We start from the raw sequence: 20,917 nt of genomic DNA, 5'->3' as shown, positions 1-20,917 counted from the left end.
AGACTTGTTACACTATTTGAATTCAATATGTAGCTACTTGGAGTAAGGGTTAAGTAGAAGAGCTGCAGAGGTTAGATTGTACTTAAACTTTGATGAAGGATGCCTTAGATGCTCCTAAAACAAAGGGAATATTGGGAGATTATCGTGGATGTTTGTGGTATGTGGCCTCTGCCCTGAAGAACATGAATATAAAGCCTCAGTTAAATACTGTATGTGGGATAATACTTCAAATAGACTGTTGAACAGCTGATGAGCAGATGATGACATTTGTGGATTTTAATGTATGATAATATGCTCAAAGAGCTACAGTATTTTAATGCGTATGTTCACTTCTACAACATCACACTTTTTAGAGTCTTGTCTTGAAATGATAAAATTTCCAGTTGTAAAAAAATTGTAATAATTAATACAGCTTTCTTTACCGTCTTAATTTTGTGTGCAATTAACTGAAACAGTCCTTCACAACTGTCCTCCTCAGCAATAGTTGAGCGAGCTTAATTGAAACTGAGGGAAGGTTTGTCTCTTTTTGTTCCACCACACCTCAGTGGCTGGAATCTTTTGAGACAAACTGCATCAGCATAAAAATCCTCACCCTTGAACGTACACTGTGGGTCATGCTGGCTATCTTTTAAAAAAAAAAAAAAAAAGAAAGAAAGGCTTCCCAGGCTTCAAGAGATGCATATTCTTTGTACCCGACGTGTGGACACATCAACATAACACTCTTTGGTTGTTGGAAACCTGGCAGTGAGTGCACACCTCCAAGAGTGCACTGTTACCAGTCTTGTTTTGCTGAGGGGTGCGCAGAAGGAAGGTGGATGGGGACAGGAGGAATATCTCAACCAGGTCCACCTGGGTTTCTCATCTGCATCTCAGCCAGGCACAAGAAGAATTGCCAGGCATTCAGGTTGAAGTAGGAGGAAAGCCTTGCAGAGTGCTAGTACCTCTGTCCTGAGATGGCTGGGGGTCTCACGTAACATGTTTTTCCAAAACGTAGTCATCTCAAAGTTATGCAAGTAGCAAATAGACAAGGGAGAGAGGAAGGCCATGTCCAGAGATGTTTCATCCTCCTATTTTGCTCATCTGACCTGGAATAGGTTGTTATTGCCCTCTGGAGGTGCCTGTCTCTCAGTCTTGACTGAAAAAGGATCTCAGATGATGGATTTGAGCTAGACACCTTATGCTTACTTGGCTGAACTGAGGCCACCAGAATGCCGTGTCCTACCCCAACTCCAGATTGGTTTGGCAGTGGTGAGCTCGCTGGTGGTGGTGGTCTCCCTCCATTTGAAGAGTCTCCCATATAGCTATGCACTTGGTGCTGACACTGCTTCTTATTTAAACAGAACTTCACCCTCCCAGTACACTTCTGGGAAGGTAGGGTCATTGGGGTGAAATCTTGGCCTCAGAGACATGCGTGGAAATTTTGCCATTAAGTTCAAAGAGAGCCAGGATTTCACCCAAATAAGAAAACGTTAGTAATGGAAAAATTGCCCAGTCTCCCAGGTGATGCATGTTGTTAGTGGGTCTCTGTTCTGCAAGCCACTGCTGCTTTCAGAAAGCTTCCTAACACTCATTTTATCCTTTCCATTTCTTAGCTTTAAAAGAATGTCTCAATACAAATTTCATCCAAAAGAGTATGTTTTCCTGTGCAAGATTTTCTTCTATCGAATGCCTTTAGGCTATCACAACATCCTTGTATGATAGAGTTTTACTTTTCATATTTAAAAAAAAAAAAAGAAAGAAAGAAAGGAAGAAATCAGACATTTCCTTGGTTTTATGGGAATGTAATTTGTTTTTCAAAGGTACTGAGATGGACTGAAGCCAAAACAAGCCTGGGAGCAGAGCACCAGTATTTTGAAGCGTAGCAGGAGTTTGTGTGACTGAGGAATGAGCTGGGTGGGGCGGGCTGGCACACCTCCTTCCATTGCCAGGTCCCAAGTCCCCTTTTGACAGCAGAAAATAGGTATGCTTGGCACCACTCAAGTGACTTAATGTATGTTGTATTGATGTGACGATCTTGAAATACTGTGCAAATGTTTATTTGCTTGGCAAACATTAGTACGCGCAAGCTAAGTTCAGTACCATTTTCCCTCTGCAGAAATTACTTGCCTATTATACAGGCCAAAAAAACTGCAAAATTGAGACTAAAATTTAAGAGTCATGTTTTCTCCCCTCCACTGTAATCCCCAAATAACACTTTATTCTATTGTAATAATTTATTTTAACTCTATTCTTATAATTATTTTAATTTGCACAATGTTTTCAATGTAACTGTAACTATAAAATGAATAAAGAAATTCTACTTGAACAGGTTTCTGAACCTTTTACAAGCTAAAAGCATGACTGGATATAATACAATACAGAATAAAAAAGTGACATTTGGGATTTATAGCTGGATTACTTAATTGAACAGCCAAAACTTCTGCCTTTTTTTTTTTTTTTTTTTCCCCTCTCCAACATGCAAGCCTGCAGGTACAGTTACAAGACTATATGAATGCACTATCAGATAAGAAAAAAAAACTTCAGGGCTGATTATTAGTGCAACTGTTAGTGCAAATATGGAGCTGCCTACTTGCATGCTGTTGTTTCGTTTCCCAGTATATGCTTGGTGTCTGTCTTTCTGCCCTTCTGTCGCCATGGCTGTTGGTAACACCATTCAAAGTGACCTGCGCAGTTATTTTTCAGCGTGGTGAGAATGGCTGAGTGTTCCTGATCTGTTTAGCTGAGATAAAATGCACCCACATTCTTGGTATATGCCGAGAATGGTTTATGACAAAATTTGTCTGCTGTTTAAGACACTTTGAGAAGTCTGGAATATTTGATGCATACAAGTTTGTTTTCCCAGAGTAGGGGTATTTGTTTAATAGCTTCTTTCAACCTGTGTTAAGCTTTGTGTTTGTAGCAATTAAAATTTGTTCAGAAAGGAAAGTATAAAATTGCTAAAGTTTGAGGCAGGCAGGAGTCAGACTTTCTAGTCTCTCTCTGTGCTGCTGCACCTCATTGGCATGTAGTGCAGTTCTTGTTTAAATATTGTGTACTGTGATCCTCCCATTTATCAAAAGGGATTTTTAATGGGGATCTTCCTAAATGGTACAGAGGCTTAATAGCCCTACTGTAAGTGCAAGGAAGATCCTTTTTATTTTCTGTGCAAGCTGGGGTTCGTGTAGGAGACCCTGAAAGATCGCAGATGTGAAAAGATGATGATGAAAAATTTGGCTTTGGAAAGGAAGGAGATGGGAAAAAGGGCAAATTTCATACAGTGGAGCTAAATCATAGAGCTGTAAATCATTTGAATCAGGACTGCTAGTCAAAAAGGAGTATGAACTCACATTTTGGGAAGGGTGAGGTATGATGACTGTAGATTTTTGGCAGGAGGCTGCTTGAAGCAAGCAAGAAGTGGGCTGACCTAGATGCCTGATAAGAGGCTCAGTGAAATGAAAAGTGGGTGGACTTGGAGAAGAACTGGGTGGACCTGATTGTTTTGGCACTTAGTTATTTGATACTTGATTTCCAGGGCAGCAAAATTTTAATATCCTATTGTTTGTTATTGGTTGGCTTCTTAGTGATCGGAGTAGCACCTCTCTTTTTGAGTGGTTACTGTGTGCTGGGATGTGTGGAACGCGGGAGAGGTTTGTAGGTGAGAGCTGCAGTTAGGAGGGGAAGAAGTGTGTTGGGTGGAAGGTGCTCTGGAGGAGTGTTTCTGATAAGGAGGTTGTGTATGTGAAGGGACGTCTGAGGAGCAAAGGAAGGGAGGCTTTCAGGGCTGGTCCTTTGGTCACGAGGGGGTGTTGAGGTTGTGTCTTTGGGATGCAGCCTCAGCGTGATTTGTGAACTGATGTTGAGCAAAGACACTGCTTGGCTCCACTGGCAATTAAAATGTCCAGCTCCTCTTGCTGATGTCTGTTGTCAACATTGCCCTTCTTCACGCTGCTGTCAGGCCTTATGCTGCTCAGAAGATCAGCAAGATGATGATACCATTAAGAGAGTAAAAGCTGAGCAACTGAGAGAGTGTCTTAAATTGAAGACATTGCCTCTAGCTTAGTTTATTCAGCTTTTTGAGGAGTAAAAATACTCTACATATGTGTAAAAAGTACCAAGCTGAGTTCTGCTCATCCCCAAGTATTATAATAGTTATACATCAGTGGCTGGGTCCTGTATTTTTTAACAAGTTATGTGCGCGCGCGCACACACACACGCGTATGTGTAGTTACGTGTATGAGAGAATCTGTGTGTTTGTGCGTTGTGTCTTGTGTGTTTGTTTAGGTATTGTTTTGCTTAATAATATTGGCTATGAAAAGTGGAAGTCTGTTGGTAGGCAGAGACAAAATACATTTCAGGATGATATTTTTTTAAATTGAAGGCACAAAGCTAGGATAAATGAATATTATGTGGCTGCTTTCTTGGACAATCTAAAAAGCATCTTAAATTATGAAAGAGCCCTAAAATTCATTAAATCCATCATCATTCCTTTTCTTTTTTTTTCTTACATTGGTTTTTGTTCTTCCAGAATGCAACTGTATCTCAGTAGTAAATTTAAAATAACTCATCATTGTGAAGAGTTTTTCTAGGGTTATCGCTATACAACCATTCCTTGACCCTCACGCTACATCTGCAAGTTCCTAGAAACCTTTAGTGTATTTACCTTCAGCCTGTGTTAGGTAATCAGAGGAGCTTATAGGACATGAAGACTCATCCAGCATATATGATTCATGCCTGTAAAGCCAGTTATCATTAGTCTTTTCTGCCAACATACCTGCCTTCTCAGTTCCGCTGCTACTGCTTAGTCCTGTTCTTCCTATCGGTGCGTCCTTCCTCCTGTTTCCCCAAGTACATAGGGAGTCCCCACTGGTTCTTCACAGACTTGCTCTGGTTTTTCTTTCAGTGAAAGTCCCTACAAAGGCTGCTGCTCTACCTGGTAGAAAGATTCAGTGGGAATTACTGCCAGTTATTGTTTCCCTGCTTCTGCCCAGTGCCCAGGGAATGGAGGGATATTAGAAGCTATACGGGAAATTTGAAGTTGTTTATATTACACAAGTTCTGAATACGAATGATGAATAGTATAGGGAGAAGTTAAACCTGTCCTTTTGTTGCTGAAACAACAAAAATGAGAGGCACTAATTTGAAACTGCTTGTAAATACTTTTACACAGGTGCTACCTTATACATGGAATTCATTGTTGCAAGATATTACTAAATTGAATGCTTATACCCATGTTTGGCTTTGCATGTGGTGGGAAAGGACAGATTTAACCCCACCAAATGATGGGGGAAAATGAAGGGAGAGGAAGATAGGTGCAGGACTCTGTACAGGTTCGTGCTTTGACCACTTCACATGATATGATGCACTATCCTGGCTAATGCTAAGAGAGAGTTGAAAGCTGCCTTTACTTTTTTCCCCTGCCTCTGCTGAGAAGCACACCTTAACTCCTAGGCATTGCTTTAGATAGTTTCAATTCTTGTTTAATGTGGCTTTTTTTTTTTTTTTTGAGGTCTTAATGGCTTAAATACCTGCTAGTCCGTGAGGATGCCTGCATGCGGCGGCATGGTGAGGAACTGCCCTTGCTTCCCCTGCAGCGAGTGGAAAAACTTTCCCTGGCTTCAGTGGGAGAATGACGGGGCATCTAAGACAAGCAATCCCACGAACATTGTGACTTTCAGGCCCTAATTCTGCAATTACTGAATACAAAGGAGTATGCGTAAAGTCCAGGGCCGTAATTATTATTTTGACTTTTCTGATGATTTATCTTAGGCCCCAGTGAACTACTGTACAACTTAATTACTACAGCAGTGCAACAATTACTTGGAGGCATTGTGCATAAAGCAGATATTTATTGTGTTCAGGGAAGAACTTGCACAAATAAAAATAATATCATACACGTGCAGGGAACTCCTTCGTCATTTATATGCCGCCAGCATACAAAAAACTGAAATGCAGTCATGTTGTATCCGCCAGGTACTGAACGACAAGGGAGGGCACAAAGCAGTATTGTCTGCAGCCCAGCTGAAGAATTAAACCCTTTGAAGTTTGCCAGAGCTGCTTTGATGATACAGTGGCTTGAATATTGGCATAATAATTTAGATCAGTATTTAAACAGCTAGCAAATTTGATTGTATAGTAAATTCTGTCTTTATCAGAGCAGTCTTGTCTGGTGCACTTTGGCCTCCTATGCAAACCAGCAAGCGAGTAATCTTAAAACATGCTGTGCCGTGGTCTGACAGAAGCTGCAGGTGCCCAGGACCTTTTGTAGTCAAGCCCGTTGTTCGGTTTCACACATCTCAAATGGATTGTTTGCAGGTTACAAAGGTCATGAATTACTGGTTGTTTAACGCAGCCATCTAGCCGGCTTCGGTTACAAACCAACAGCTGCCTTTTGGCTCAGTATAAAAAGTGGGATTTGAATATTTTGAATTGTGTATCAGAGGAAGTGGTCTGCGTTTGAAGAGCCTCTTCTGTTCCAGTCTACAGAGCAGGCTGAAGTCTTGCCTCATGTGCGACGTGCAACTCGGCTCTCCCTACGGTACTGTAACCAGCACCTCCACAGTAAACAAGGAGCTACTGAACTCTTAGAAGGACATACTGCTGGAATACAGGATGAATGTTATTATATGGGAATTTTGGGGATTAAATTGTTGGAAGACTGCTGTATAGACAAAGCAATGCTTTATCCAGCCTTTTGTCCTGTGTTGTAAGATACTTTGTAAGAAACAAAGGTGTCGGAAGCTGAGGTGCTGAGCGAGGGCTCAGGACGTGATGTTTGTGGTCTGTCACACCGCTGTCCCGCCGCATGTCAGTTGATCTTTCTGTGCTGTCATTTCGTGTCTGTAGGATGGGAGCAGCAGCAGTTCCTTTCTCCTTTGTCGTGTCTGATGTCTTTGGTTCCTGATGACTGCAGAACGCATTTATGGTCCTTACCTTTGTGCCTTTAAAGGCACTGCCTAAATGACAGTGATTGATATTAATTGTTTAATGTCTATTTTCTGAGCCTTGGAAGTCTAATATGTTTGAACACTGCAGCTAACTGGCTCAGAGAGTGTTCAGGATCTTGTTTGTTTTTCTCAGCACCAACACCTTGTTTTCTATACAGCTTTTGTTCCAGTGATGTGGCGCCGTGATGAAAGTTTTGCATTTCATCCACACTTACAGTTGTCACGAGGGTGCACAAGTTGTCACCGAGGAACGCAAACTTCCAACGTACTGTCCTCCATTCTGACAGTGCTTAAGGGTCAAACCTTATGGGTTCATTCAGAAAGTCTTTGAGGGATTTTGTTGATGGGGGAGTACTACTTGGCGTTAAAATCCTTTGGCAAAGCTTGTGTTAAGGTAGTCCTTTCCAGCCCTGTTTCTTCTGTGACTCCAGGTTTTAGGTGCTGTTTATAGGAAGCTTTGGCCCATCATAGACAGAGGGCATCTTACAGGACTGACTTTTCCTAAGTCCTGCTTTCCAAGCCTCACTTTGTTCTTGTTAAGCCTGGCCTAACCTGGACTGTGAAAAACACAAATCCATAAGGCCATGCCAGGTCCCCTGCCTGCTCCTGGAACTGTTACTTCAATTCTCCTTCCTCACTGACACCTCGCATTTGCATCCAAGTATGTTATGAGATCCGAGCTGCTGACTTCCAAAATTCTTTATCGTTTTCGCTTCTGTTTCTGGGAGCTGCAACCACAGTGGGCAGCTTGTCAGCAGTCAGCTTGCTAGAGGTAGAAAACTCCTGGGCATGCCGGGGGATCGGTCTTGCTGCGCTCCTGGCTAGGTGCAAAGCCTTCACCAACTTGAGCGAAAACTGAATGCGCCTGTTGCGTAATTTGCCTAAACCGAAATTGTGCTTTTTCTGGCAATTTCCCACGGAAAATGCTGCTAAGACTGTTGTGAAGTGGCAGGGCAGTAGTGTGTCCTTAAACATGATTTTCCTGAATAATTGTTTGAAACAGGCAGATTATTTACAGGATGCTTCCTGAAAGGAAGCTGAATTTATGTTTAGGAAGTTCTGTGATAAGATTAATGAGTTATATTTTTGAATTTTATTGTTTATTTAACTTCTAAAATATTGTGAGAAATATATTTGATTTATTATTTAGATTTTCTGCTGTGGATCAAATAAATGCTTATTCATTTTAGCAAGGGGAAATGTGGTCCTGTGAGTTTTGATCGGAGCTGAATCTTAATTCCACATGCCTCCTCAGAGGAAAAAGATTGGAAATGGTGAAGAAGAATAGCAGAATGTTTAAAGACTAAAATCCAAGGTGCTTTATCAGATTCCAGATTCAAATTCTAGATAAAACAGTGTTATGGAACAGCAGGTCACTGGAGAAACCCCCCGGCATGTCCTGATCCTGTAAGCAGGTCCACATATACTCTTGTACCCATGTGAAGGCTGCCTACTGCGCATCCCCTTACAAGTCCTCAGTGGGGATGCAGGAATCTGCAAGCACGGGACAGCTTGCAAGTGTATGGCCAACCTAACCCGCAGTGCTTTAAATGTCCTTTCTCGTATCAGATACAAGTGTGCCTTCCCAACATTTCTCTCTGAGGTCTTTTTTCCAGGGCTCATTTAAGTGGCTCAGAGTCTCTCTGTTGATTTTGATGAATTTTGGATTATGCCCTAGGGTAATGGCTGTGAAAATCTGACAGCTGCAGAAGAACAAACTGTTTCTGATTTGGGGTTAGTGGGCTCTAAATGAAAGAAAACAAGAATTTTACATGTAACATCAATGTACACGGTGTAACAAAAGGGACTTTAACCAGATTTAAATGAAGTGGGACCCGAAACGTAGGCCATAATTTAGTGCAATAGAAGAAATCCTCTTTCTTGAAGGCAAATATAGAGTTTTCTTTTCTTGGTTATGCTTAGTAACTGAATAATAGAATTTCTAAGGTATTTTTTTTTTATTAAATTGGAGAAATGTGTAAGCTTCTGTATCTATGGTGTGACAGGGATGTCTCTGCATTTATGTACACTGATGTCAAATGCATATTTTAGTAAGTGTAATAACTTTTGCTTTTCTAGGTTAGTGGATGACCGGTGTGTGGTTCAGCCAGAGGCAGGTGACCTTGCTAATCCTCCAAAGAAGTTCAGAGGTGAGTAACGGGGGATAATTTTTTTTTAATGACCGATTGATGCATGTGCTAACTCTTTGGGCACTTTGCCTTACCAGACATGTAACTTCCCAGGTGCCTTCATGGTTTGTGAACACATTGTCGGAGTTTCAAAGTGGAATGTGAATGACAGGTTTTGAGAACTAAATACCAAATCAGCAAAGGCGTGAGGGGTAGGTGGAAAACATGGAGAAAGGGACTAATTTTCTTGTAGTCCAAGAGTTGGTTGCTCTGTTCTGTACACTGAACACCGATCCCCTGCTGTGTGACCAGCTCCTTGCTCCAGCCCTGCTCTTACTGTAAATGGGAAGCAAGCTCTTGAGGTTCAAAACTACTTGAGCTGCTGGTTTGTTTATTTTTTTTAAAAAGATAAAACATTTTAAGGACTACCCCCAAATATTTTGTCAGCTTTTTGTTTTGCTTTTGCTTAAAACCCTGCATAATTTTTCTCAACTTTCTTAGACATGACCTTGTAGAGTTAGATAATTCTGCTCTTTTGCTTATTGGAAAAAGTAACAACGCACTGACAACATGCAGTTTCTACTTCTTGAATGCTAAAAACTACTCCTGTGGTATCAGAAGTTCTGTGTGTTTATATGCAGGGAAGGAAATAAAACCCCCCAGTCTTGTCTGTACTTGATTTAAGCCATTGGCTCTAGCTGGGCCGAAGTAGAGCCTTACTAGCCTGATCCAGACCTCTTTTGGCTTGAACGGGCTTGGATTCACACCTGTTATGAGATAAAGACAGTTATGGCTTGCCTGGTTTAGAGCAAGGGAAACACGTTTCACGCCTCTCAAGGGGTTGCACTGACATTCTTAATCTTATTATTTTATTTCCAATGTTTATTATACTGTAGCATGTATATGCTATTATCGCAAAAAAGTTGCGTTTAAAACATTGAGAGACTGAAGTTCTGCTTTCCCAGAGTATTCAAGATTTATTTCCATTATATATTCAGGAAACATCAGCAGTTGGTTCCAGTTCCAGCATTCAGCACATCGGCAGATCTTGGAAATTGAGAAAGTGAGGAAGTATACTTAGAAACTACTAGTAATAAATTTCAGTCACTCGTGTGATGTCATGGAATAACTTTAGAGCAGAGATGGGGATAGCGTCTAGTTCTCCAGTGTGGCTTTCAGGCTACCTAACTGTGATTTCATCCTCTCGCTGCCTGCAAATACATGTTTAATTCACAGCTTCCAGGTTGCACAGAATTTCAGGTGGGGATTCTTTGGACAGTATTTCTGTCACTTACCACCCTGAGGTGTTCCCAAAGTATAGAATCGTAGAATTGTTTACATTGGAAAAGACCTTTAAGATCATCAAGTAGAACATATCCAGGTTTTTAGATGAGACAGGGGTCACTGGAAAAGATTTGCATGTGGTAGTATAATCACAGAATACATTCAAATGCCTACAATCAAGGAGCTGAACAGAGGTTAAAAAGACAACCTTAATTTTTCATTGTCTAATGTTTGAGGGCTTGATTTTATAACTTCAGTACAGTAGAATTCTTTTATTGCAGTTGTGTGATGTTCTTTCCTAACTTGAAAAGGCAAAGAAAGAAGAAGTTGATAATGTTCTGTATTGAGTGTCGTGTCCCCCGTCCCCCGTCCCCCCCCCCCAAAAAAAAAAGTTATTTCAACAGCATCAAGAAGGTCAGGGCACTTTGATCGAGGGTGCAAGGTTGTTGAACTCTCAGTGCTAATGGCATGCCATGAGTGGTGGCAGTAGCACATGTGTACGTAGATCAGATGTCAAAAGGGGATGAGGCACAGACAGGACGTACAGCTGTTTTCTGCTGCTGGGGGAACGCAAGGACTGTACTCCTGAGTTACATCCCAGCTTCTGCAGGGGAATGTTTTCTGAGCTGTAGACAGTTTTGGCTCTGTTCCCTATTGTGACCTGTTTGTTGCTTGCATAACGCATCCCTTTGTCTTCAGTTGCCTCTGCTCCCTCTTCCCTGCAGCATCTAACCTTTCCTTTCCTCTAACTCAGATCCTTCACTTCTTGGGGATCCCCTCTTCTCCCTTTTCCTCCCTGCCCCAAAGCTTGTTACTAGCTACTTTCCTCCTCTTCCTCACTGCTGCCTCTTAGGTCCCTTTGGCTCCAGCAGCCTGTCTTCCTGTCACTCCTTACCTCTTTCTGGTTAGGGTGCACCCATATCTGACTTAATTTTGAAGTGGCTTGCTTAGCTATTGCTAGCGTTGTGGTAGCATGCAAATTTGGATGAACTGCAACATCTGTAGGAGAAGCTGAAGTAGTGAAAAAGTGAGTTTTGTCACCTTAATTGATGCAACCCGCCATGCTATAACATCACGACTATATTGCTAGGGGCTGCGTCTAGTAGCATTTTCATGCTGCTTCAGGTGTCTGTAATCAAGTGGCATTCAGGAGAATGGCTGCAGCAAAGATAAAGCCATCGTTTGGTTGTTTCGTCCTTCATCTTACAAGTCAAAATCTAAGTGTGAAAATAGCAGTGGTTTTGCTGAGAACACAGCAGAAACTTGCTGTCTAATTGAGATTTAGTGCCTGGTAGCACAGAGGTGTCTGTATTATGAGAGCAACCAAAAGCAGATCTTTGCCATGTTTTGTTAAATTTCTTAGCTCTGCTCAACAGCACTGAGGCAAAAGAGTTGCTAAATGTTGCTCTTATAACCAAGAAACATAAGCAAAACCCGTATTTTTCCCCCCAAGAATCTTCTGGGAAATAGCATTCAATTAAAACAGCGAAGTTAATAAAACAAACAAAAACTGCTTTAAGTAGGTTCTTAACATAAAAAGAATACTGAGGCATGAATGATTAATTGAATGATTAGACATAAGCAACTAAAAATAGCATCTAACAGCAGGAAGAGTAGGGCCTCTCTAGTAATAGGAACTGCTGTCTGTATGGTTTACAATGTTTTTATCACTGATAGTTGAACTGGTGTTGATGTGAGGTTAGAGCACGACCTAAGAGTCAAAGAAGTATGAGAAAGGCGTGTTTCTGACAAGATGTTTATATTCCAAGGACTGACTCTGAAAATTAACATCAGAGGACTATGTTTGCTCTTTTTTGGTAATATTTTATCAACCCTTTCTCCAACAGAAAAAAAAAAAAAAAAAAAAAGACGACTGTGTTTTTTGACTACTTGTATCCCTTCTACAGAGTTCACTCAGAGATCAAATTTAGGTGCTGAGTTGTTGACAGGGACTGAAAGCCTACGTAAAGAGGTGTCTCAAAATAGCAGTTTCGTTTTTGTTATGTGTTTACTTTCTTTTTTTTGAGTGGGTGGTAGCTATTCTAGTTGTTTCAGAACATCCTACAAAAATGGAGTATTGTTAAGCTAAGGAAAGCTGTGGTTGCTTTTCATTTTGTGTTCATACAAAGAAGCTGTGGTCCAGATTTCCCCTTCAGTCACACTGGAATGAGCCTGGAGTGGCTCTGTGTTCGTCAGTGTGCATATCCAGATTTGCATCAGTGCAAAGGAGGGCAGAATTTGGTCCCACACGTGTTTCCTGATGTCTGTTGAAAAAAAAAAAAAAAAAGCATTTACTATTTTGCAGTTGAGTTTGAGGGACTGTTCAAGCCAGGTGCTTCTTGTCCCAATTCTAACTGAAGCTAGTGAGAGCTAAAGCACTTAGTGTCGTGATGGAAATGCTTACCCTGCTGCAGGCCCAGGTTCACAGAGATTAGGAGGAACAGTGTGTGCCAGAAGTCCTGTACCTCTGAAGAAAAGTCACATTGTGAGCAACAGAACTGCAAGTTTCCTTAGACTGTGCCCTTAAACACACTTCAGCTTGATGCTGTTATCTCCAGTGGGAAACACTTTCAGCTTCCAAGGCGTAAAATAGCACAGCTAGGACCTACTTGTTAGTCAAATTTAGCAACTCTGAAAAAGGAGCACAAGTCTCTCATCTATTTTAAATGTAAAATGACCTAAGTTCTTAAACTGATTTAAACTTCCCTACATTTTATACCCCTTTTTCCTGAGGCATCTGCAATGAAAGCGATGTTTGAGTTCCTTGATATCCTCCTCTTGCCTTTCTCTCAATTTTTAGTCTGGTCTAAGCTTTTTCTGAGATTGTTCCTTCTTCTTCTCTCCCTTCCATTACGTTCCTCTGCACGCTCTCCTTTCCTCCTCCTACCCTTTCCTCTACTGTCTGCCATTTTCCTTTTTACTTGCCTTCTACATCGTTTTGGTTTGTCCTTGTGTTTTCTTTTTTCTCTCAGTTCCATAATTGCTTTCATTTTCTTCTCAGACTCCTGATAGCTTTTTCTGTTGTCCTCCTTAGGACTCTTCATTGCCCCACTCCTTGCTCCTTCGTATTCCTCGCTTTCCATTCTCATTTCAGCTCTTTTTTACCTTCCTGTATTTTTTTTCAAAACACATAGATTTGTACACACTGTGATTTAATAGCCCTATCACTTCACTTACCCATTTGTCAGCCTGCTGGTTTAAGTAAAGCCATGTAATAATTTGTCTAGTTCTGCAAATCATGGAAATGTTCCATGATGGGCAAGAGTTGAATTTCTAACACTTAAAAAAAAGGGGGGGGGGGCAGGGAGGGAAAGCATCTGACAAATATTGTTCTAAGCCATCTTTATCCAGTATCAAGAAACATTTGAAAAGCATAATATGAGTTATTTTCCTTTTCAGACTTCCTGAGTGTAGCTGCTTTTTGCTCAGAGGATATGCTGTGTGTGGTTGTTCCACCCACTATCACCTTTTGAAGACTGGCATTTTGTGCACACGGGCAGGCTCAGGCAGGTGGTCAGTTCGGTGCTGAGTGCGTCCTCTGTGGATCGCCTCCCGTACTCTGGGAGTTGCTGCTTTCTATCTTTTGATTGTTCTGATTAATAAATATCTTCCCCCCCCCCCCCCCCATGAAATAAGTAATTGATATGTGTCTCAGCACTGATAATTTGTCATATTTTCCTACCTTTTAATAAGCCAAGGTGTAGTGCAGGAGATGTGACCAGGGAGAGCTTCCCCTTTTTTTCCATTTTGTAAAGAAACCTTGAAGTGATTTTTATTGTTCTAAAAATGTGTGTTTGGGCTGGGGTGGGCAATGTTTCTTATTTTCTCCATTTTCACTTTGTGCACAAGTAATTGAAATTTTGCCTGGAAGATTTTGTGGGTAAGAGAAAATTGATGAAACTGCAGAAGTTGAATGCATGGAAGTTTAGTAAGTGAAACTGGCTGATACTTTTAAGCTATTTGCTTTAAAGCTATTTGTTTACCTTTGATAGTGCCTACTTAATTAGCGTCCTCAGGAAGAGAAGCATTTATGTAAAACTTCGTAAAGTAATGAGTTAGGACTATCTGAGAATGTCTGGAGAAGTTAGAAGAGACGGGCTGTCTCCTGAGCGGGTTGCTAGACTGACCTCCAGGAGGGCTGAGCTTTTGATCTACTGTGTGTGCTGGAAAGTTGCTTTGTAATCTTATGCCTCAGTTTCTCTTTTTTCCTGTTTTTTAAACTATAGCTTCTCTAGGGCAGGCACTGCGTCGCCCCCTCCCCCCCCCCCCCCCCAGTGTTTAGGACCACAAAGCTTGAATTTATATAGTATCCTATTGTTACTCTGACAAAAGTTAGTAGAAAAAAACAGAAAAAAAATAATGAGATGACCTATTTTTAATGTATCTGGTATCTTAAAAAAATAGGGAAAAGCTTGTCTGGAATTAAAGAATATGAAATTTTTTTTAGTCTATAAATTGAGGAAAATACAACTGAAATAATACTGATTTAAAAAAACTTCTTGGTAGTTCAGCATCTGAAGGACTAGACTGGAAGTCAGGAGAGCTGTGTTGTGCAGCATGGCTACAGATGGAGCTGCGTGGTGGCTGAGGTTATCTAACGCCTGCTCTACATTTCCTTTTCTTTGAGAACTATCATTAGGAAAAATTCACCCACCTTTGGGAGGCAGACCCACACAGTAGTGACTGCACATCTGTGTACATCTTGCATTTCTCTGCAGTGACGTAGCACTGTGCTTTGAGACTTTGCATGAGGATGGGAAGCGGTGTGTTTACTCAAGTAGCAGGATGTGTGGGGAGTAACTGAGAAGTGAAGACTGGTCCTATAAAAAGAAGTATTGTTACTTCAGAGAAACAAGTGTTTCACGAAGTCTTCTCAGAAGGCACGTTAATTATAGATTGTTACAGAAAATAATAGCGGACTTTTTGTCTTATGAGCTGAAATCCCGACGCTCCAAGTAAAACCTACAACATATACAGTATGATTTAACAGTACACAGCGTTTTGTAATTTTTTTTCCTTCTCGGTGTCCAGGATATTGTAAACGTTACCTGGGAGTTATGTACTCTAGGTTGTACGATATAGTTCTCATTGTAAATGTTCCCCTTTGAAATGAAAGTAAACACCTTTGCAAGGTGGCTGGGTTTGCTTTGGTAAGGCTTTGTAACGCTTTCTCCTAGGAACAGCAACTCAGGGCTGTGATTAAGGAGCAGATCGGTGAGGACTGTGGGTCAGTGCCAAAGAAAGTTCTACCATCGGCAGCGTTTTTGTATGAACAAGCTTTGCCACTACAAATAGTAGAGGAAGATCAATTGCTATGAAGGGAAGAGGCAATGCAATGAAAAGCTTGGTATAATGATGGCCAATATATGAGAGGCCAAATGGCATATTTGCAGAACTAAAAGCATTGCACCTTAGTTTGTGGGTTGAGAGCCAGCACTGTTGCAAACTGCTAGCTCTGGGGGCACAGGCGGTAGGAGGAACATGTGGCATGGTCTTACTCTGGTGGTTTTGGCAGTGCTAACATCAGATAGCTGTGCTTAGCTGGGCCTGATTGTAGTTGAGTGCTGCCTGTTTTATCAGGTAGCTGATAGAGGCACAAAAACGATCAAAAGGGACTTCAGAGAACTGGGGCGATTACTTGAAGGATCAGGAGCGCAGGTAGTGTTTTCCTCCATTCCGTCAGTAGCCGGGAGGCATACGGAAACGAACAGGAAGACCCACCTCATTAACACGTGGCTCAGAGGCTGGTGCCAGCGGTGGAATTTGGGGTTTTTCAATCGTGGGGCAGTTTACATGGCACCAGGCCTGCTGGAGTCAGATGGGGTTCACCTGTCGCAAAGGGGGAAAAGGATTCTGGCTCAGGAGCTAGCAGGCCTCATTGCGAGAGCTTTAAACTAGATGCAAAGGGGCAAGGGGATAAGACCAGGCTTGCTAGGGATGAGCCTAGGGGTGGCATGCCTGTGTTGGAGAAGAGATCTATAGCCCAACTGAAGTGCATTTACACCAATGCACGCAGCATGGGCAATAAACAGGAGGTGCTGGAAGCCACTGCACGGCAGGAAAACTATGATGTGGTCGCCATCACGGAAACACGGTGGGATGACTCACACAACTGGAGTGCTGCAGTGGATGGCTACAAGCTCTTTAGAAGGGACAGGCAAGGAAGGAGACGTGGCGGGGTAGCCTTGTACGTTAGAGAGTGTTTTGACTGTCTAGAACTCAACGACGGTAATGATAAGGTTGAGTGCTTATGGGTAAAGATCAGGGGGAAGGCTAATAAGGCAGATATCCTGGTGGGAGTCTGTTATAGACCACCCAACCAGGATGAGGAAACAGGCGAAGTTTTCTACAAGCGGTTGGCTGAAGTCTCCCAATCTCTAGCCCTTGTTCTCATGGGAGACTTCAACTTACCAGGTATCTGCTGGAAATACAACACAGCAGAGAGGAAGCAGCCTAGGAGGTTCCTGGAGTGTGTGGGAGATAACGTCCTGACACAGCTGGTAAGCGAGCCAACCAGGGGAGGTGCCCCGTTGGACCTGCTGTTTACGAACAGGAAGGGCCTGGTGGGCGATGTGGTGGTCGGAGGCTGTCTTGGGCACAGCGACCATGACAAGATAGAGTTTTCGATTCTTGGAGAAGTAAGGAAGCGGGTCAGCAAAACCGCTACCCTGAACTTTAGAAGGGCGGACTTTGGATTGTTTAGGAGTCTGGTTAACAGAGTCCCTTGGGAGGCAGTCCTGAAGGGCAAAGGAGTCCAGGAAGGCTGGATGTTATTCAAGAAGGAAGTCTCAAAGGCACGGGAGCAGGCCGTCCCTGTGTGCTGTAAGTCGAGCAGGCGGGGGAGAAGAGTGGCCTGGCTGAACAGAGAGCTTTGGCTGGAACTCAGGAAAAAAAGGAGAGCCTACCGCCTTTGGAAGAAGGGGCAGGTAACTCAGGAGGACTACAAGGATGTTGTGAGGTTATGCAGGGAGAAGATGAGAAAGGCGAAGGTCCAGCTAGAACTTAAACTGGCCACCGCTGTTAAAGATAACAAAAAATGTTTTTACAAATCTATCAGCGACAAAAGGAGGGCCAGGGAGAATCTCCCTCCTTTGTTGGATGCGGAGGGAAACTTTGCCACGAAGGATGAGGAGAAGGCTGAGGTACTTAATGCCTTCTTTGCCTCAGTCTTTAATAGTCAGACTGGTCATCCTCGGGGTTTTCAGGCCCCTGAGCTGGGAGATGGAGATAGGATGCAGAATGAAGCCCCAGTTGTCGAAGAGGTGGCAGTCACTGACCTGCTCTTCCACCTGGATGCTCACAAGTCCATGGAGCCTGACGGGATCCACCTGAGGATACTGAGGGAGCTGGCAGAGGAGTTTGCCAAGCCACTCTCCATTATTTATCAGCAGTCCTGGTCAACCGGGGAGGTCCCAGATGACTGGAAGCTAGCAAATGTCACGCCCCTCTACAAGAAGGGTCAGAAGGAGGATCCGGGGAACTACAGGCCTGTCAGCCTGACCTCAGTGCTGGGCAAGGTCATGGAGCAGATCATCTTGAGTGCCATTACGCGGCACGTGTGGGACAATCGGGGGATCAGGCTCAGCCAGCATGGGTTTATGAAAGGGAGGTCCTGCTTCACTAACCTGGTCTTCCTCTATGACAAGGTGACCTGCTTAGTGGATGAGGGGAAGGCTGTGGATGTTGTCTACTTGGAGTTTAGTAAGGCCTTTGACATTGTCTCCCACAGCATTCTCCTGGAGAAGCTGGCTGCTCACGGCTTGGATAAGTGCACTCTGCGCTGGGTTAAAAACTGGCTGGACGGCCGAGCCCAGAGAGTGGTGGTGAATGGAGTCAAATCTGGTTGGTGGCCGGTCGCGAGTGGTGTTCCCCAGGGCTCAGTGTTGGGGCCAGTCCTGTTCAACATCTTCATTGATGATCTGGATGAGGGGATTGAGGGCACCCTCAGTAAGTTTGCAGATGACACCAAGCTGGGTGGAAGTGTCAATCTGCTGGAAGGTAGGAAGGCCCTACAGAGGGACCTGGACAGGCTGGATCGTTGGGCCGGGGCCAACTGAGATTCAACAAGGCTAAGTGCCAGGTCCTGCACTTGGGTCACAACAACCCCATGCAACGCTACAGGCTGGGGGAGGAGTGGCTGGAGAGCTGCCTGGTGGAAAAGGACCTGGGGGTGTTGGTTGACAACTGCCTGAACATGAGCCAGCAGTGTGCTTGGGTGGCCAAGAAGGCCAATGGCATCCTGGCTTGTATCAGGAATAGTGTGGCCAGCAGGACCAGGGAGGTGATAGTGCCCCTGTACTCGGCACTGGTGAGGCTTCACCTCGAGTCCCGTGTTCAGTTTTGGGCCCCTCACTACAAGAAGGACATCGAGGTGCTGGAGCGTGTCCAGAGAAGGGCAATGAAGTTGGTGAAGGGTCTAGAGCACAAGTCTTATGAGGTGCGGCTGAGGGAACTGGGGTTGTTTAGTCTGGAGAAGAGGAGGCTGAGGGGAGACCTTATTGCTCTCTACAGCTACCTGAAAGGAGGTTGTAGCGAGGTGGGGGTCGGTCTCTTCTCCCAAGTAACAAGGGATAGGACGAGAGGAAATGGCCTCAAGCTGCGCCAGGGGAAGTTTAGGTTGGATATGAGGAAAAACTTCTTCACTGAAAGGGTAGTCAGGCACTGGAACAGGCTGCCCAGGGCAGTGGTTGTGTCTCCATCCCTGGAGGTATTTAAAAGACGGGTAGAGGTGGTGCTTGAGGACATGGTTTAGTAGCGGATGTGGCAGTGCTAGGTTAATGGTTGGACTCGATCTTAAGGGTCTTTTCCAACCTTAATGATTCTATGATTCTATTCTAAATAATGATAGTTCGTTTTGATTTAGGAAAGGCAAGGCCAATCTTCATACTAGATTTCCTTTCCCTCTCCTGTTGTGTTACAAGAGGTGTTCCTACTGTAACATGGTTTCAGTAACTCCTCACAGACTGGGAAGAGAAGGGTATGTTGGAGGATATATGGAGGATATATCTCGGAGGAGCTAGATTTCCCCCTCTTCCTCCCTGTGTGAAAAAGTAATTCCATTGGATTCACAGTGTTGAAAATGAGAATAGGATCTGCCTTGGTATCTAGCATCTTCTACAGACAGGTTGTGAGTTTGACACCTGAATTTCCACTCCTAAGGGTGGAACAGTTCGGAAACTTTTCTCATCACAGATGTGATAGATGAGACTTCCCACGTGCTGTTGTGGATTGGAGAGCTGGCACAAGTCCTAGGTAGTTAGCAACTGCAGATGTTAAACTTGGTCTGGGAATTAGTAGTGAGTAGTACAGCACCGTGAAATAGAAACTGTTTGCTGCTGACCTGACTCGGTGGTTAAAAACCCAGACCATGACTTTGGGATAGTTCCCTATAGCTTCCCCTGCTGATGTTTTTGTGACAATAATGGGTGAATGATGAGATTACACTGTGTTTAAAAATGACATGCAAGGTTGCTAAATTCAACAGGGTCACCTACACATTGATCTAGTCTGTAACTGGAATATGTGCTTAGTATTGGTATTGTGGTTGCTATTTCATGTTGCAGCACCTTTGATTACAGAGGTAAGGGTGACTATACAGTGCTGTTGGAAAGGGACTCTCTTCAGAGCAGGCAGCAGGAGAGCTGAGGGTAGAGAGGGCTGTTTTCAAATTATTCTGTGCTATGTGATGTGTATGCTGTTAACTGTGTTGAGTGTGATGGTAAACAAGCACTTCATGTTGTTCACATGGAGCTAGCGTGCTTGTTCTCCTCTTTTTCTCTTGCGTTTCTGTATTTTCGTGAGGAGCGCTGTCTGTGCCATACTCTGTGCAATGTGGCTTTCTGGTCGTGTTGCAGAGTCTCTTCTTTGTGGGAAAGTTGCCTGATGACCAGCAGAGAAGTGATGTTGCTGATTCTGGCCAAACTGGGGTGTCAGCGCCTGCAAGATGTGCTTGTGGGATCAGAAGAGGAACTTCTTTCTTCTTAATCCAGCCCTGGGCCTAAACCTCTTCTAAGTAGGATACATTGCTGCTATTACTTGGCTCTAGCTTGTGCCGCCGGTTGAGTGACTGGGAGTCAGGCAGGAATAGTTGCTTCCCTCCTGTCTACTTTCCTGAGAACCTGACATGGACCAGGGAGGAAATTCTTCAGAGGTCATTCTCCTCTAGGGGTGGATTAGTCCTCAGAGAGTGCTTGGGCATCTGTGACAGTTAAATATGGAGGACTAACAGTTTGGGACAGACCTTCCTTTGACATCTATAAATTGCAACCCACGTTGGGGAAGAGTTTCACACTATAATACACATGCAGTCCTGTATGTCTTAACTAGTCTTACAGCAAAACTCTGATTGCTAATTAATACTTTCCTGTCCCTTCCTCTTGCCAGTTGATACACATGGGGTGTGAAAGGACAATTAATTACCAATATTTGCTCGGTAAAATGTCTTTCAAGCCTAGCTTTTAGAGCAGTTGATGATTGGGACCATGCAAGACTGGGTGCCATTTATCACTCTAAGAGTAGTTGGATTTGGATAAATTGTGAGCCTCTGTTTCCAGCCTATAGGACTGTCACTGGCCCAAAAAA

At 43.3% G+C, this 20,917-nt stretch overlaps 1 protein-coding gene across 4 annotated transcripts in view; it reads left to right on the top strand.

The window, feature by feature from the left end:
• The window catches only part of ITPR2 (inositol 1,4,5-trisphosphate receptor type 2), a 271,134-nt gene that overhangs the window by 23,816 nt on the left and 226,401 nt on the right, over positions 1–20,917 (top strand). For all 4 annotated transcript variants that reach the window (XM_087765500.1, XM_087765499.1, XM_087765502.1 and 1 more), the window contains exon 2: positions 9,003–9,073. In XM_087765500.1, coding sequence (XP_087621626.1) covers positions 9,003–9,073 — 71 coding nt within the window. The remainder of the gene's footprint in view (positions 1–9,002; positions 9,074–20,917) is intronic.

The sequence above is a fragment of the Nipponia nippon genome, unplaced genomic scaffold (assembly GCF_047370975.1).
Source record: "Nipponia nippon isolate SJK-2023a ecotype South Korea unplaced genomic scaffold, ASM4737097v1 scaffold_3, whole genome shotgun sequence".
In the NCBI taxonomy this organism is placed as follows: Eukaryota; Metazoa; Chordata; class Aves; order Pelecaniformes; family Threskiornithidae; genus Nipponia; species Nipponia nippon.
Note: the sequence above shows the minus strand (reverse complement) of the source record. Positions and strands in the feature narration are given on the sequence as shown.